This window comes from Beta vulgaris, chromosome 6, assembly GCF_026745355.1.
Source record: "Beta vulgaris subsp. vulgaris cultivar EL10 chromosome 6, EL10.2, whole genome shotgun sequence".
Taxonomy (NCBI): domain Eukaryota; kingdom Viridiplantae; phylum Streptophyta; class Magnoliopsida; order Caryophyllales; family Amaranthaceae; genus Beta; species Beta vulgaris.
The window spans coordinates 34,636,652-34,651,826 of NC_079207.1; the positions used below are offsets into that span (position 1 = coordinate 34,636,652).

At 37.0% G+C, this 15,175-nt stretch overlaps 1 protein-coding gene across 1 annotated transcript; it reads right to left on the minus strand.

Moving 5' to 3' along the window:
• Positions 1-287: 287 nt before the first annotated feature.
• LOC104896570 (LEAF RUST 10 DISEASE-RESISTANCE LOCUS RECEPTOR-LIKE PROTEIN KINASE-like 1.1) lies at positions 288-3,439 on the minus strand. The gene is made up of 4 exons (XM_010683334.4): positions 2,743-3,439; positions 2,387-2,419; positions 2,059-2,313; positions 288-1,384 (listed from the first exon to the last, which is right to left on the minus strand). Exons 1-4 carry the CDS (start codon positions 3,383-3,385, stop codon positions 456-458), a joined length of 1,860 nt encoding a protein of 619 aa, XP_010681636.2. The 5' UTR covers positions 3,386-3,439; the 3' UTR covers positions 288-455.
• Between the last annotated feature and the right edge of the window lie 11,736 nt (positions 3,440-15,175).

Sequence of the window (15,175 nt, forward strand, 5' to 3'; positions counted from 1 at the left end):
TACACTTGTGTCAACTTGCAATTGGAATATAGTAAGTCTTGTAGATCACCCCATTTTGTGTCTTAAAAGAAATACTTTGTAAGTTAGATAAGCCAGTTTACAAGTTAAGGATAACTTTTCGATAATAGGTCACTCTTATCATAAGCGACTAACCTGAGACAACAAGTTACTTGTCTTATCATAAATTATGCTGAGATGGCTTATGTGAGATTTTTTGCATTTTTTGTATGTCTCAACTTTCCAAATAATATGGAAAATCCAAGCGAACTCTCAAAAGAGCAGGAGCATATTCCAAAGAACACATTACTTATTGCTCTGTTTCCTATATAAACATCTTATAACTAAAAGTTACCGAGTACTCAGTCCCTGTTTTTACAGACATCGCAGTGACAACAGGTAAATTAGTTCAGATAATTGAACTATCAACTCGGGTGTACACTTATTTGGATGGCATTTCATCTGCTTGCTGTTGAAGTGGCAGACTTGCTACTGCCCCATTCATACATGACTGAATTTGGTGAAGGTGGATTTTCTGTATTATTCTGCAGCAGCCAAACATTGTTCTCTTCCTTTTCTTCTGTCTGATGAGCTTCGTAATCTGCACTTTCTATCCTCTTCAATGTTTCCAGTACCTCAACCATGGAAGGCCTGAAATCTTTTCTGTGTTGTAAACACTGAAAAGCAAGCTCCGCTACCAGAGTAATCATCCTCTTTACCTTGTGATTCGAGTGAAACCCCAGCCGTTGATCAACTAACTCATCATATGCACAACATTGAATTCTCTTCATTGCATAACACGACAAATTAATCTCATCTTCTTTCCTGTTAATATCAACTGCCGGTAATGATGAAATGAGCTCGACAAGAACAACCCCGAAGCTATAAACATCACTCTTATCCGTCAAGTGGTAACATTGATGGTACTCGGGATCAAGATACCCGGGAGTGCCTTGTGGAGCAGTTGATACATGAGTAACGTCTAATGGGAACAATCTTGATAACCCAAAATCAGCTACCTTCACACTAAAGTTGGTGTCCAAAAGAATATTTTTAGTTTTGACATCCCGGTGAATGACATCTGAGGCATGGAGGTAAGACAATGCGGTTGCTGTTTCTATAGCAATTCTCATACGGACAGGCCAAGCGAGTGTTCCACACTTAACCTGGACATCGTACAAGTGATCAGCCACTGTAGCATTGGCCACATATTCATAGACAAGGAGGAGTTCTCTGCTTCGGCGTGAAGTGCAGCCATAAAGTGCTACCAGATTCTGATGGCGCAGGCAGGCAAGGATTTCAATCTCATTCATATACTGTTCGACCTGTCTGCAGTTCCTCTCATATAGGTGCTTGACAGCAACTTCCCTCCCATCTTTTAGTTTTCCTGATCAAATTATAGCTATGTAAAATTGATAATGGACTAAGGAGGTCGTTTAACAATTGAAACTACTTTCTGCTTATTTGAATGATTTATTTTATGTCTCAGCCAAGTTATCAAATGGTTTATATGTGCTAGACTTAGAAACCCACATCTATAACATAGACAGCAAAAAACATAAAGCAAATGATTCAAACCTTACATACCTATGGCATTGTCGACTATGTTGCTAGACTCGACTACTTGTGTTGGACACGTGTATTTCTCACACTTGCCAATTTGTGAAAATATTCTGTAGTGGATACAAATACTGAGGGGGAGTTTGGTACGGTTAATGGAAACGGAATGGAAATGATTTGGATAAGAGGGGAAATGGATATAATAAGTTAATTGGTATCCTAGTGGAATGGAAACAATTGAGAGGTTTATGATTGAGGAAGGAGACGTGATATGTTTCCACTAGTTGATAAGGTAACAAATGGAGAGATTGTGAATCCATCCGAAAACGTATTTGTCACTTAACACTCATACCAAACAATTAAAATGGAAACGCTTAATTGAATCTGTCACCTACATCAAATTTTTCTATACCAAACACCCCGAGTGTCTATACCATTTTAGAATGATCACTAACCAGTGTAACAAAAAGCTAACTAAAGCACTGAAATAAGATTTTTTACCATAATACACAGTTCCAAAGCCTCCAACACCAAGCTCTCTACTTGGATCAAACTTATTCGTTGCTTCTTCAAGTTCACTATAAGAAAAGACTGGTACACTGAAATAGACCTTGCTCTTGTCAAGATCTGTTTTCATTCTCGTTGTTTGCTTACGAATACTCCTGGAAGCCAATTCTGATGATCTGAGTTTTATCTTCTTCAGACACCAGAATGCCAGCCCAAGGATTACAATGAACATACTCCCTCCTGTAATGCCTAACAAGGAAAACATTTTCTACTTCAGTTTTGCATTATAACATTAGTATTTCAATAAATTTAAAATAATTACCTAATCCAAGTACTAGCCTTAGCTTCCTTCGTTCTGCAAAGAATATCATCAGTCAGTAATCGTCGATCACTTTATAAGCCTACTGACAATCATACCAAAATCTAACAATTGCTGAACATGAAAAAACTGAAATTTTATATCAAAACACGATGTATGGATGATATGAGCTCCGTAAACAGGAATTCTTGAATAGTGAACAGCCAGAGCGTATTACTATTTACTAGCACATCAACAAAAAGTCATGAAAGATGTCTGATGAACTAGTTGTTGGAATCTGCTCCAATAACAAATCATTGGTTTCTGAAGGTGACATATTCTGATGATGAGACTTTGCATAAATGACTGTTTTCAGTTACCTTTTCGCTTGTTGATGCACTGGAATTCATCATTTCTGGGTTCATGACAGTATCCACCTTCACTAACACACTGTGAACATCTCTCTGACAATTCCACCACCAGGAATTGCGGATACTGAAAAACCTGACAGCCAGAAAGAGTCATGCCATCACCTGAGTTATTTCTGTGATAAATGTTGTAATTCGGACAATCAAGTATATGGCGAAAATAACCACCGTCATTCCTATGAATGTTTTTCGGACACCTCGAGAATGTTGCATTATACAAGACTGTGAAGGTGACAGTACTAGATTTCGGAAGACTAAACGTTGTGTTAGCGAATGCATCACATGTGTCGAACTGCACCGCGTATAGGAGGCTCTGATCACTCACAAGGAAAATCCTGTTACTTGAAAAGTTATTGTTAATTCTATACCAAGGTCCTGTGGCTGATAAACCAATCGTGGGAATTGCATCAGTACAATTGATCACACAAATCCCACAAGTGGGGTTGAAGATGGTGGTGAAGGGGTAACTGATTGTGCCGAATTTTCCGCATTGGAAGCTAGATGGACAGACTTTCCCATCATTTTCTTCAGCTGATATGAGTAAGATAAGATTAGAAAGAATGAAAATGTAAAGGGAAACAGAAGCAGAAGCCATCTGATGACCCTTACCAGACCACAGAAGTCAGTATGTATGTATAAAGCCAAATGAAAAATTAGAACACTTTTTTGTTTACAAAGTGAAATTACGGGTAAATCCCTAATATTATTCAATAATATTAATATCATATGTTTAGTTTCTTAGGTTAGTTAAACACGCAATTGACTTGAAAATCATGATATTGACTTGGTGGACAATCATAGAGGGTGGAATGGGAAAATTAATTGTTGTGGGGAACTCAGGACTGCGACTGGTGTGCTGTTTAGTGTTTAATGTGCCCTCTTTATTAATCCTAGAATTGACTTGTTCTTTTTTTACTTTTTATTTCTATAGCTTTCTTCATTGTTAAATTATTCTCATTTGGTTGGTACCCCTAAATAATTGAATGAAATTTCTTCACGTGTGGGCTTCATACGATGAAATTTCTACTCTCGTTTTTGGGAAAATTCGTTGTCAATAATATATTGCTATTGTGAGGAATATATAATAGAGAGAAGATATTAAGAGGAATGTATCAATAGAATGCTTTTATATATGAATGAGCAATTCACTTCTTACAATGGTTGTATTTATAAGTAAAATTCCACTGTGTATATCTCGTAAATTCAACAATTGCAGCGGCTGGGAAAAACTTTCCCAACATGCATTAACTGCATGTCAGGTGAAAGTCCATTTCGGTAGATTTCATTGAACAGTGGAATTTACTAAATGTCCACTATTATCTCAACACTTCCCCTTGAATGTCCGCCGATAACTCATAATAAACGATTGTCAAAAAAAAAAAAAAACTCATAATAAACGTTGTCTCATTAAGAACTTTGTTAGGAAAAATCCTATGGGGAAAAGTCATAATTAGGAAAAAGAGTACACCTATTATATATCCTTATATGCTTAAAATTAACTGTCTCATTAAAAACCTTGTCGGGAAAAATGCAGTGGGATAAAAATCTGATCGAAAGAAAAAAGAGTGCAGCGCATATAATACTCCCCATGAGTCTAGAATATATCACGAAGATGATGCATTTCAATTTTTTGGACTAATTTTTCAAATTTCTTCGTCGGAAGGGATTTGGTGAATATATCTGCAAGATTCTCACATGATTGAATTTGTTGGATGTTTATCTTCCTTCCCTTTGGAGGTCATGAGCGAAGAAGAGCTTTGGTGTCTCCTTTGATGTTATACCATTTGCTTACTTGGGTGATACATGCAGTATTGTTATCGTAGACGATAGTTGGATTTGTTTTTATTGTTTTCATTTCACATTCTTCTTGGATATTCTTGATTAGCGACCTTAGCCATACACATTCCCTTCCAGCTTCATAAAGAGCAATTAGTTATGTATGATTTGATGATGTGGCCGTCAAAGTCTGCTTCGTGGATTCCAAGATATTGAAGTAGCTCCATAAACGAATAAATGCACATATTGAGACTTGGCCTTTTGTGGATCACCCAGCATTTGAATATCCAATGAGTGACGCATTTGGTTTCAACTGGTAGAATAATCCAAGACCTTGTATTTCTTGAAGATAACGTAATAAGTATCTGACTCCATTCCAATGTCTCTTTGTTGGTGCATTGTTGTATCTAGCTAACAAGTTTACTGAAAAAGCTATGTCAGGTCGAGTATTGTTAGCCAAGACCATTAAGGCACCAATTGCACTTAGATATAGTACTTCAGGGACAAGAATTTCTTCGTTTTCTTCTTGTGGTCTGAATGGATCATCTTTCTCATTCAGGGACGCACTACCATTGGAGAACTTATTGGGTGGGCTTTGTCCATGAAAAAACATTTCAGAATTTTTCTGTATAGTTTGATTGATGGACAAAAATCCCATTTCTTAGATGTTCCATTTGCAGGCCAAGGCAGAATTTTGTCTTCCCGAGATCTTTCATCTCAAATTCTTTCATCAAGTACTTTGCCGTCACTTCAAGTTTTCTAGGAGTTCCAATAATATTTAAATCATCGTTTATCGTATGTCATTTCAACCGGTATAGAGCAAGTAAAGATTTCATTTAAGACGTACAACATCTTTTCGATTCCATTGTTTCTTTGTGGAAACAAAATAATTGAAGTTTCATTGTTGTCTATGCTTTCATGTTCCTTTTCTTTTTAAACAAATTAATTGAGGTTTATGATTGAGGAAGAAAACGTGATATGTTTCCACTAGAAGATAAGAGATGTGTAGTGAAAATAGAAATGGGTAATCTGCTTTTATAGAGGGTTATCCCTAACTGTACAGTTCATCTACAGTTAAAAATATACAATGCAATAAAATTTTAAGATTGACAAATATATATTAAAGCATGTTGGTAAAATGGTAATATAATATATGTAACTACAAATGCGAAAAAATAGAAGATTAGAGACAATAATATATAATGGTGTTCTGAACGTTTGTTTCCTGCATACACAAAACATTATTGCACATATAGGAGATAATAATTTTAGCACTTCACTAGGCCGTCCATATAGGCGGCAATTTCAAAAAAAAAAAATTAACATGTTCATATAGGCGGTTCAAGAGCAAAGAAAATAATGTAAATATAAATGTCCTTGCACTTCATGAAGGTGGGCGTTATTATCAAATTATTTATTTTCTGAGTTAGCGACATGGTGATGTTTACTATTAGTTTCTTCTTGTTCATCTCTATCTCTTTATTACTTGGTGGGGTTGATTTTTAGTTGGTTGTGTAGGAGGGTTGGTGTTGGGAACAGGAGTCTGTGGGTTTTCTCTGGTATAGGTATTTGTACCGTTGTTGAGGTTATTGGGTTAAGGCTGTCTTATAGTAGCAGTAGCCTGTGTTGGATTGGTAGCGAAAGACACATTGTTTCGCTGTATCCAAAAATAAAAACTTGAGACAGAGACATTGTGTAAATCAACATAAATCCCGTTACTTTGTTGATCCATGTTCGGATAGTAAAGGGTAGGGCTTATAGAAAAAAGAATTTAGAACTTGAAACAAAATGGATGTTAAAGATTTTAAAGATACTTTTTGATTTTTTGGGTATCAAGCTCGTGCTGATAACGTGTTGTGAGAAATATATAATAGAGAGAAGATACTGAAAGGAATGTATCAGTAGGATGCTTTTATATATGAATGAGCAATTTACTTCTTACAATGGTTGTATTTATAAGCAAAATTTTACTGTGTATATCTTGTAAATTCAACAATTGCAGTGGTTGGGGGAAAACTTTCCCAACATGCATTAACTGCATGTCAGGTGAAAGTCCATTTCAGTGGACTTCATTGTAGCTGAACAGTGGAATTTACTGTTATCTCAACAATTGCCTATGTATATTTGTTATCTCAACAATGTATATGTTGTGAGAGATATGGAGAGAGAGAAGCTATATATCAGAGTGTGTATTGTATTCGTATTGATGTAAAACTGATTTCTTACATCGATGGTATTTATAAGCAAAATTTTCTACTGTGCACAGTTGTAAAATTCAACGACAGCGCGCGGTGGAAACAAATTTACCTGACATGCATTTGCAGGAAATGTGGACTTCACATGTGAACAGTGGAATTTACCATTCCACTATTTCTCAACACTCCCCTTTGAATGTCCACTGATAACTCATAATAGACGTTGTCTCATTAAGAACCTTTGTTAGGAAAAACCCTGTGGGAAAAATCCATAACTAGGGAAAGAGTATAACAATTATGTATCCTTATATGCTCAAAATCAAATGCCTCATTAAAAACCTTGTCAGGAAAAATCTGGTGGGATAAAAACCTGATCGAAGGAAAAAAGAGTGCAGCGCATATAATACTCCCCCTGAATTTAGCATACATCACGAAGATGACACATTCCAATTTTTCGGACTAATTCTTCAAATTTATTCGCCGGAAAGGATTTGGTGAATAAATCTGCAAGAGTCTCACATGATTGGATTTGTTTGAAGTTTATCTTCCCTTCCTTTTGGAGGTCATGGGTGAAGAAGAGCTTTGGTGATAAATGTTTAGTTCTGTCTCCTTTGATGTACCATTCGCTTACTTGGGTGATGCATGCCGTATTGTCTTCGTAGATGATAGTTGGATTCGTTGTTATTGTTTCCATTCCACATTCTTCTTGGATATTCTTGATCATTGACTTTAGCCATACACATTCCCTTCCAGCTTCATAAAGAGCAATTAATTCTGCATGATTTGATGATGTGGCCGTCAAAGTCTGCTTCGTGGATTTCCAAGATATTGCAGTACCTCCATAAGTGAATAGATATCCGGATTGAGACTTAGCCTTTTCTAGGTCTGATAGTTACCCAGCATCTGCATATCCAATGAGTGACGCATTTGGTTTTTACTGATAGAATAGTCCAAGAACTTGTGTTCCTCGAAGATAACGTAATAAGTGTCTGACTCCATTCCAATGTCTCTTTGTTGGTGCATTGTTGTATCTAGCTAACAAGTTTACTGAAAAAGCTATGTCAGGTTGAGTATTGTTAGCCAAGTACATTAAGGCACCAATTGCACTTAGATATAGTACTTCAGGGATAAGAATTTCTTCGTTTTCTTCTTGTGGTTTGAATGGATCATATTTCTCATTCAGGGACGCACTACCATTGGAGAACTTATTGGGTGGGCTTTGTCCATGAAAAAACGTTTCAGAATTAATCTGTATAGTTTGATTGATGGACAAAAATCTCATTTCTTAGATGTTCCATTTCCAGGCCAAGGCAGAATTTTGTCTTCCCGAGATCTTTCATCTCAAATTCTTTCATCAAGTACTTTGCAGTCGCTTTAAGTTCTCTAGGAGTTCCGATAATGTTCAAATCATCGACATATACAGCAATGATGGCGAATCCTGATTTAGATCGCTTAATGAAAACACAGGGACTAATTTGATTATTTTTTAATCCTTCTTTCAATAGGTATTCACTAAGACGATTATACCACATTCTTCTAAACTGTTTTAACCCATGTAGTAATTTTTTCAATTTTATTGAAAATATCTCTTTGGGCATGTGATTTTCTGGTAGTTTTAGTCCATCAGGAACTTTCATATAAATATCTGTCTCAAGTGAGCCATACAAATATGCGGTTACTACATCCAGCAATCTCATTTGCAATCCTTTCGAAACTGATAAACTTACCAGAAATCTTAGTGTAGTTGCATCGACTACTGGAGAATATGTCTAATCATAATTAATCCCTGGCATTTGCAGAAGCCTTGTATTAGATAACATTATATGTAAAAGGATAGAATAGTCAGTAACTAGTCATAGGCCTGTATAAAACACTATATATATTGAATGCCAGGTTAACCTACTCAAGGTTAACACAATTATTCTCCACACTTGCACATGGTATCACAGCCTAGGTTTTTCTAAAATTTTATTTCCTCTCAAAAATGAAATTTCTTTCCTGATGGATCTCACGGCCCAATCTTCCGCCCCTTCGGCCGTCTCCCCACCACCACCGTCGGCGTCGACCTCCGGTCAACCGTTGCCTCCGCCGGCGGTCGCACACGCTGCCTTGCAGCCCTTCTCGTCGTTCTTCACGACGCCGCGCTACGCGTCCCCATAAACGCCTGCTGCCAGAGCATACTCGGCGCCCCTCCCAGGTTTCTCGTCGGCTATTCTCCACGCTGGGTCTCCTTTGTCCGCGTCGCGACCCAACATCCCGCTTCCCGCGGGGTTTCGCCACCACAAGTGCGCCGACGACCATCTTCGGTTATAGTCCACCGTCCCACCCTGCATTGCAGTACACCGCCGCCCAACCGCCCCTTGTCGGCTCCTCCCTATCGGCGACGGGCTTCCATATTTTGCAATTATCGGCGCCAAACCTTACGAATTTGGTAACAATTACTTTATCTTCTCCTGAGGATTGTCTTTTATGGAAAACACAAATAACTTGTCTGTTGATTTCTCATCAATTACTTGGCATTGTTGATGGTACTGCTATTTTCCTCCTGCTACTATACTTGATGAAACTGGTAATAATGTTCTTAATGTGCACTTTTATGAATATCTGCGTATTGATCAACAAGTAAAAATCTTAGATTTTTGCAACTTTATCCCGTGATGTTTTTGTGGATGTTCATGATTTGCACACCTCTATTGATATTTGGAATAGATTACAGTCTAGATTTATGCATGCCAGTATGGCTCGTTCTATGGAGTTAAAGGGACATTTGACTCGTATTGAAAAGACTGATTCTCAAACAATGGATGGTTATTTAAGGGAGACAAAGGTTATTGCTGATTCTCTTGCTGCTATACAATGCCCTATGTCAAATCAGGATTTAGTTCAGTATACTCTTTTTGGTCTGGATCGTGACTCTGATATGATCACATTGTTACTACCTTGTGCATTATGCATTCCTTATTAGTTTTGATGATATACGACCTAAACTGCTCCTTCATGAACAAAGATTGAAAAATTCGAGGGATGGATCTGATTCCTCCTCTCATCATGCCTTACTTGTTGTTCAATCTACTAGTCTGGATCAAGTTCCTCCACCAAGTCTAACTCTGGAGGGAGGAATCGGGAAAGACATAATAGGAATCATGGGGGAAATAATAATCGTGGTGGTAACAATAATCAGAATGCTCGAGTTAATAATGGTGGGAATGGGGGAAATAATAATAATCGTGGCTCTGGAAACAACAACAACAACAATGCTAATCGGGAACGCTCCAATGATATGAGTAAATATTCTAACTTGTCATCCTATAGTATGCCTTGTATAGATTATATTACTAATAATTTGTCATCTGCAGGGAGTAATTCATCAAGTAGCAATGTAACTGTTGTGCATGTACATGTTATGATTTATGCACATGTTATGTTTTGATGATGAAAATTAATATAATATGTTGTAGCATGAAAGTATGTAACAGTTGCAACAGGTGCATGAAGAAAGAAATTGATAAACGAAGACTTTGAAGAAAAGAAGAATCAAGAATGAAGTTTTAGTTTATAATTTCTTAGAATAGTAACTTTAGTAATAGAAATATAATATGCTCTAACTTAGTAATATGCTATGTGCTAAATATAGAAATATAAAGTTAGTATAGTTATTATTTTCTTAGAGTTAAGAAAGTAAATAATTATATTAAAATTATATTTCTATATAAAAGGAAATAGTTTTCAAAATCAGAAATAAAAAGGGATTAAGGAAAACGAGTTTTTAGAAAAAGATTTTGTAAAATTGAGTTTCTAAAAGATTTTGATAAAAACAAGTTTTTGAAAAGATTTTAATAAAATCAGTGTTTGATAAAAACGAGTTTTGAAAATGATTTTAATAAAAATCAGATTTTAATAAAACGAGTTTTTGAAAAAAAGATTTTGATAAAAATCGTTTTTGATAAAACCGTGTTTTAAACAAAAAGATTTTTGTAAAACAGAATTTTATTAAAACTTGTTTTCAGATTTTCTAGAAGGATTTGGAAAAATACTTTTTAGATATAAACAGACTTTGAGTTGAAAAAGAAAATCTATGTGGAAAACTTATCTTTGTAAGTTTAAAAGATAAAGATAGAAAAAGATAAAGTTTTATCCCTTAAATCAAGGATTAAAAGATAAAGATATTTTTAAGTGATTTTCGTCCTAACCAAGTCTTATAAAAGGGAATCAGAATTCACTTTTAAATTTCACGTTTTCAGAGAGAAAAAATGAGTCTAATTAAAAGCTGAAAACTATTTCCTTGGCACTGAGCATAGCACTGAGCTAGTTAGGTTTAAGTTACTATTTCACAATTGTAATTGTCCTCTATTTGCTTGACTAAGAAGCACATCATTGAGGATCGTTCTTTCTTGTAACTTTTACATTATAGAGAGTGTCAACACTTAGAGTTAAGTGTCGGGAGTCATTACTAGGGTTAGTAGTGAGGGGAATCGTATTGTATCAAGAGTTTGATATTTTAGGATTCAAAGAAATAAAAGAGTTTTTGTTTCTTGTGGATGTAGATCTCAGAGGTGAGATTGAACCATGTTATATCTTGTGTCAAATCTAATATCTTTTAAGTTTATTATTCGCAAAAACGTAAATTAGCAATTTTCGAGTGTTTGGCTCAGAGCCTGGCACTGAGCCGTAAAAGGATTTTTGCGAAAAACGATTAGATTTCACCACTCAATTCAACCCTCCCCTTCTTGAGTGTTCCCTTGGGTTCCTACAGTAACCTCTACCCCTACTCCCGATACTTGTGGTTTATGTTGGTTTCCAGGTCATCAAGCTGCTTATTGTCCTCAACGTTTCAATTCCAGCTTTGTTCCCTCCTCCTCTGAAAGTGTCACTCGAGCCCTAGCTGCACTGTCTGTTGGTGGTGAAGCTAATGATTCAGTCTGGTACCCGGATTCGGGAGCTGCATCTCACATGACTCCTCAGGATGGTACTTTTTTGCTAAAACTCCTTATACTGGGTCTAGTTCTGTTATAGTTGGTAATGGTACCTTACTCCCTATTAAAAGTACTGGAAAATTAACCTTCAAAACTACAAGTCGTCCCCTCCAGTTGTCAACTGTCTGTCATGTTCCTAACTTAAAACATAATTTATTATCGGTTAACAAGTTGTGTCATGAAAATGATTGTGTTGTGAGTTCTGATAAAAATTATGTTTATGTTAAGAACCAGATAACGGGGGAGGTACTAATTCAGGGAACCAATAAGCAAGGTGTCTACCTCTTCATCCCACCATTGTCCCTCCTGAGTCATCTTTCTAGCTACTAAGGAGTCGGGTGACATTTGGCATGCTCGTCTGGGGCATACATCTTCTAGCATTTTAGGATCCTTATGTTCAAATAAATATATCACATGTACCTCTAAGTTTCATGATGATTGTGTGGATGTAAGCTAGGAAAGATTCATCGTTTACCTTTTGATTCAGTTGAACTTATTTCTACATATCCTTTATATAAAATTCACAGTGATCTTTGGCAATCTCATGTTTTGTCGAATCAATTATTTCGTTATTATGTTGTGTTTGTTGATGATTTTTCGCGCTATTCATGGATTTATCCTTTACGTCGAAAATCGGAAGCTTATTCTAAATTCCTTATGTTTCAAAAGATGGTTGAAAACCTTTTTAATTGCAAAATTAAAATATTTCAAAGTGATGGAGGAAGAGAATTTGACAATTCTCCTCTTCTCCAACATTTTTCTGATAATGGTATTATTTTTTAAAAATCTTGTCCCCATACTCAAGTTCAAAACGGTGTTGCAGAACGCAAACATCATCATATCATTGAAATGACACGTACTATGATTATTCATTCTGACTTTCCTGCTGAATTTTGGGTTGATGCATCATATACTGCCACTTACACTATCAATCGATTGCCTAGCTCCATTTTAGGGGGTGTCTCACCTTTTGAAAAATTGTTTCATCGTCCTCCCTCCTATAATTTTTTGAAAACGTTTGCTTGTGAATGCTTCCCTTTGTTTCTCAACTCTAAAAATCACAAACTACAACCTAAGTCTAAAACATGTGTTTTTATTGGATATGTATTAGATTATAAAGGGCATCGATGTTTTGTTCCTACTACCAATAAAGTCATCACTAGTCGTCATGTTCTTTTCCATGAACATAAATCTACATATCGTACATTAGCTGGTTTTGCGTCACCAGTGCCTTACACTTCGCCTTGGTCCTTACCTTTGACTAGAATTTGACCAATGTTGCTTATGTGTCTCCTGTGTCATCTGGTTCGCCCAGCCTTGTGGCTAACTCGGCCCCTGCCCAACCCACTCCTCTCGCGTCTACTAGGCCTGCACCCTCGCCTCTCGCAGCCTCGGACACGCACGCTGCTGCGTCGTCTTCTGCTGCTCGGCCAGCTGTGTCGTGCTTAACGTCGCCAGCCTCGCTCGCTGGCTCTCCAGCGCACGCTGGCTAGCCACCTTCCCTCTTGTTTCGTCTGTCCAGTCTGTTGGGCGCCCCGCGTTCACTAGCCCGCCACGCGAGGCTGCTGGCTCTCATGTGCCGCTTGGTCATGAGTCTCCCCTCGTGTCCTCTCCCCCTCCCTCTCCATCTACTATCGTGTCTTCCACTCCCTCCCCGCCTCAACCGTCTACCAATGTTGCTAACAACCACCCCATGGTTACTCGTCTTAAAGATGGCGTGTCTAAGCCTCGTGTCTTAATGAACTTAAACACTGAAATTGTAGAGTCTGAACCTACTAATTTTAAACAAGCTTCTAAAGACTCATGTTGGCGTCAAGCTATGTTGATGGATATAATGCTTTGATTAAAATGACACATGGGAGTTGGTACCTCGCAACTATGATAAGAATTTACTTGGTTGTAAGTGGGTTTATAGGATTAAATATCATTCTGATGGTTCTGTGGAGCGGTTCAAAGCCAGACTTGTTGTTTTTGGCAATCACCAGTAGGCGGGTATTAATTACTTTGAAACCTTTAATCCTGTTGTTAAACCTACTATTGTTCGCTTGGTTCTTACTATTGTTGTTTCTCTTAAATGGTCTATTCGTCAGTTAGATGTCAAAAATGCGTTTCTTCATGGTTTTCTTAATGAAGAGGTTTATATGCGTCAACCTCCGGGTTTTATTCATCCATCTAAACCTACTCATATTTGTCGTCTCGTAAGTCCATTTATGGTTTGAAACAAGCTCCTGAGCTTGGTTCTCTAGGTTTAGACATTTTCTTCTTATCTATTGGTTTCAAGTGCAGCAGTTGTGACACTTCTATGTTCACTCTAAATATCGTGGTCATCTCATTATTCTCTTATATGTTGATGACATTGTCCTTACTGGTAGTAGTCCTCCTCTTGTTGCCAAATTCATTTCTGTTCTTTCTTCTCAATTTGCTATGAAGGATTTAGGGGATCTTCATTACTTCTTAGGTGTGCAGGTTGTGCGTACTCCCTCTGGTTTATTTTTGTCTCAACATAAGTATGTTTCTGATTTACTTCGTAAATTCCATCTTCATACTGTTAAATCAGTTACCACTCTTGTTGTCTCTAGAGTAACATTGTCTCTGCTTGATGGAGAACTTCTTGCTGATCCCACAGATTATCGTAGTATGGTTGGTGCATTGCAGTACTTAACTATGACTCGTCCGATATTGCTTATGCTGTTAATATGGTGTCTCAGTTTATGCATGCTCCTCGTACTACTCACCTTCATGTTGTGAAAAGAATTTTCAGATATCTGCAGGGAACTTTGGATTACAGTCTTTACTTATATAGCAGCAGCTCTCCTACTGTTGTTAGTGCCTATTTTGATGCAGATTGGGCAGGATGTCCTGACACAGGGCGTTCTACTACTGGTGATGCTGTTTTTCTTGGGAAGAATTTAATTTCCTAGCGTTCGAAAAAGCAACCTACTGTCTCTAAGTCTTCCACTGAAGCTGAATACAGAGTTGTTGCCTACACAGCTGCAGAAACTATTTGGCTTAAGCAACTTCTTGCTGACATTGACCATTTTCTCCGTCGTCCTGTGATTGTCTATTGTGACAATGTCTCTGCTACGTATCTCACTTCTAATCCAGTTCATAATGATCGTAGCAAACATATTGATGTTCACTATTACTTTGTTCGAGAAATGGTTGATAATGGAGGTCTTATTGTTAGACATGTTCCTACACAGTCTTAGGTTGCAGACATTTTTACTAAGGGTCTTTCTACTGACTTATTTACTAGACATCGTACCAATCTATCCGTTGTATCACCCCGTAAAGATTGAGAGGGTGTATTAGATAACATTATATGTAAACGGATAGAATAGTCTGTAACTAGTCATAGGCCTGTATAAAACACTATATATATTAAATGCCAGGTTAACCTACTCAAAGTTAACACAATTATTCTCCATACTTGTACACCTT

Coding starts and splice junctions, on each gene's coding strand:
- LOC104896570 (XM_010683334.4), bottom strand. CDS start 3,385: ATGGCTTCTGCTTCTGTTTCCCTTTACATTTTCATTCTTTCTAATCTT. Junction 2,420..2,742: donor GTGCATCAACAAGCGAAAAG/GTAACTGAAAAC, acceptor TATTCTTTGCAG/AACGAAGGAAGCTAAGGCTA. Junction 2,314..2,386: donor AAGGCTAGTACTTGGATTAG/GTAATTATTTTA, acceptor TTTCCTTGTTAG/GCATTACAGGAGGGAGTATG.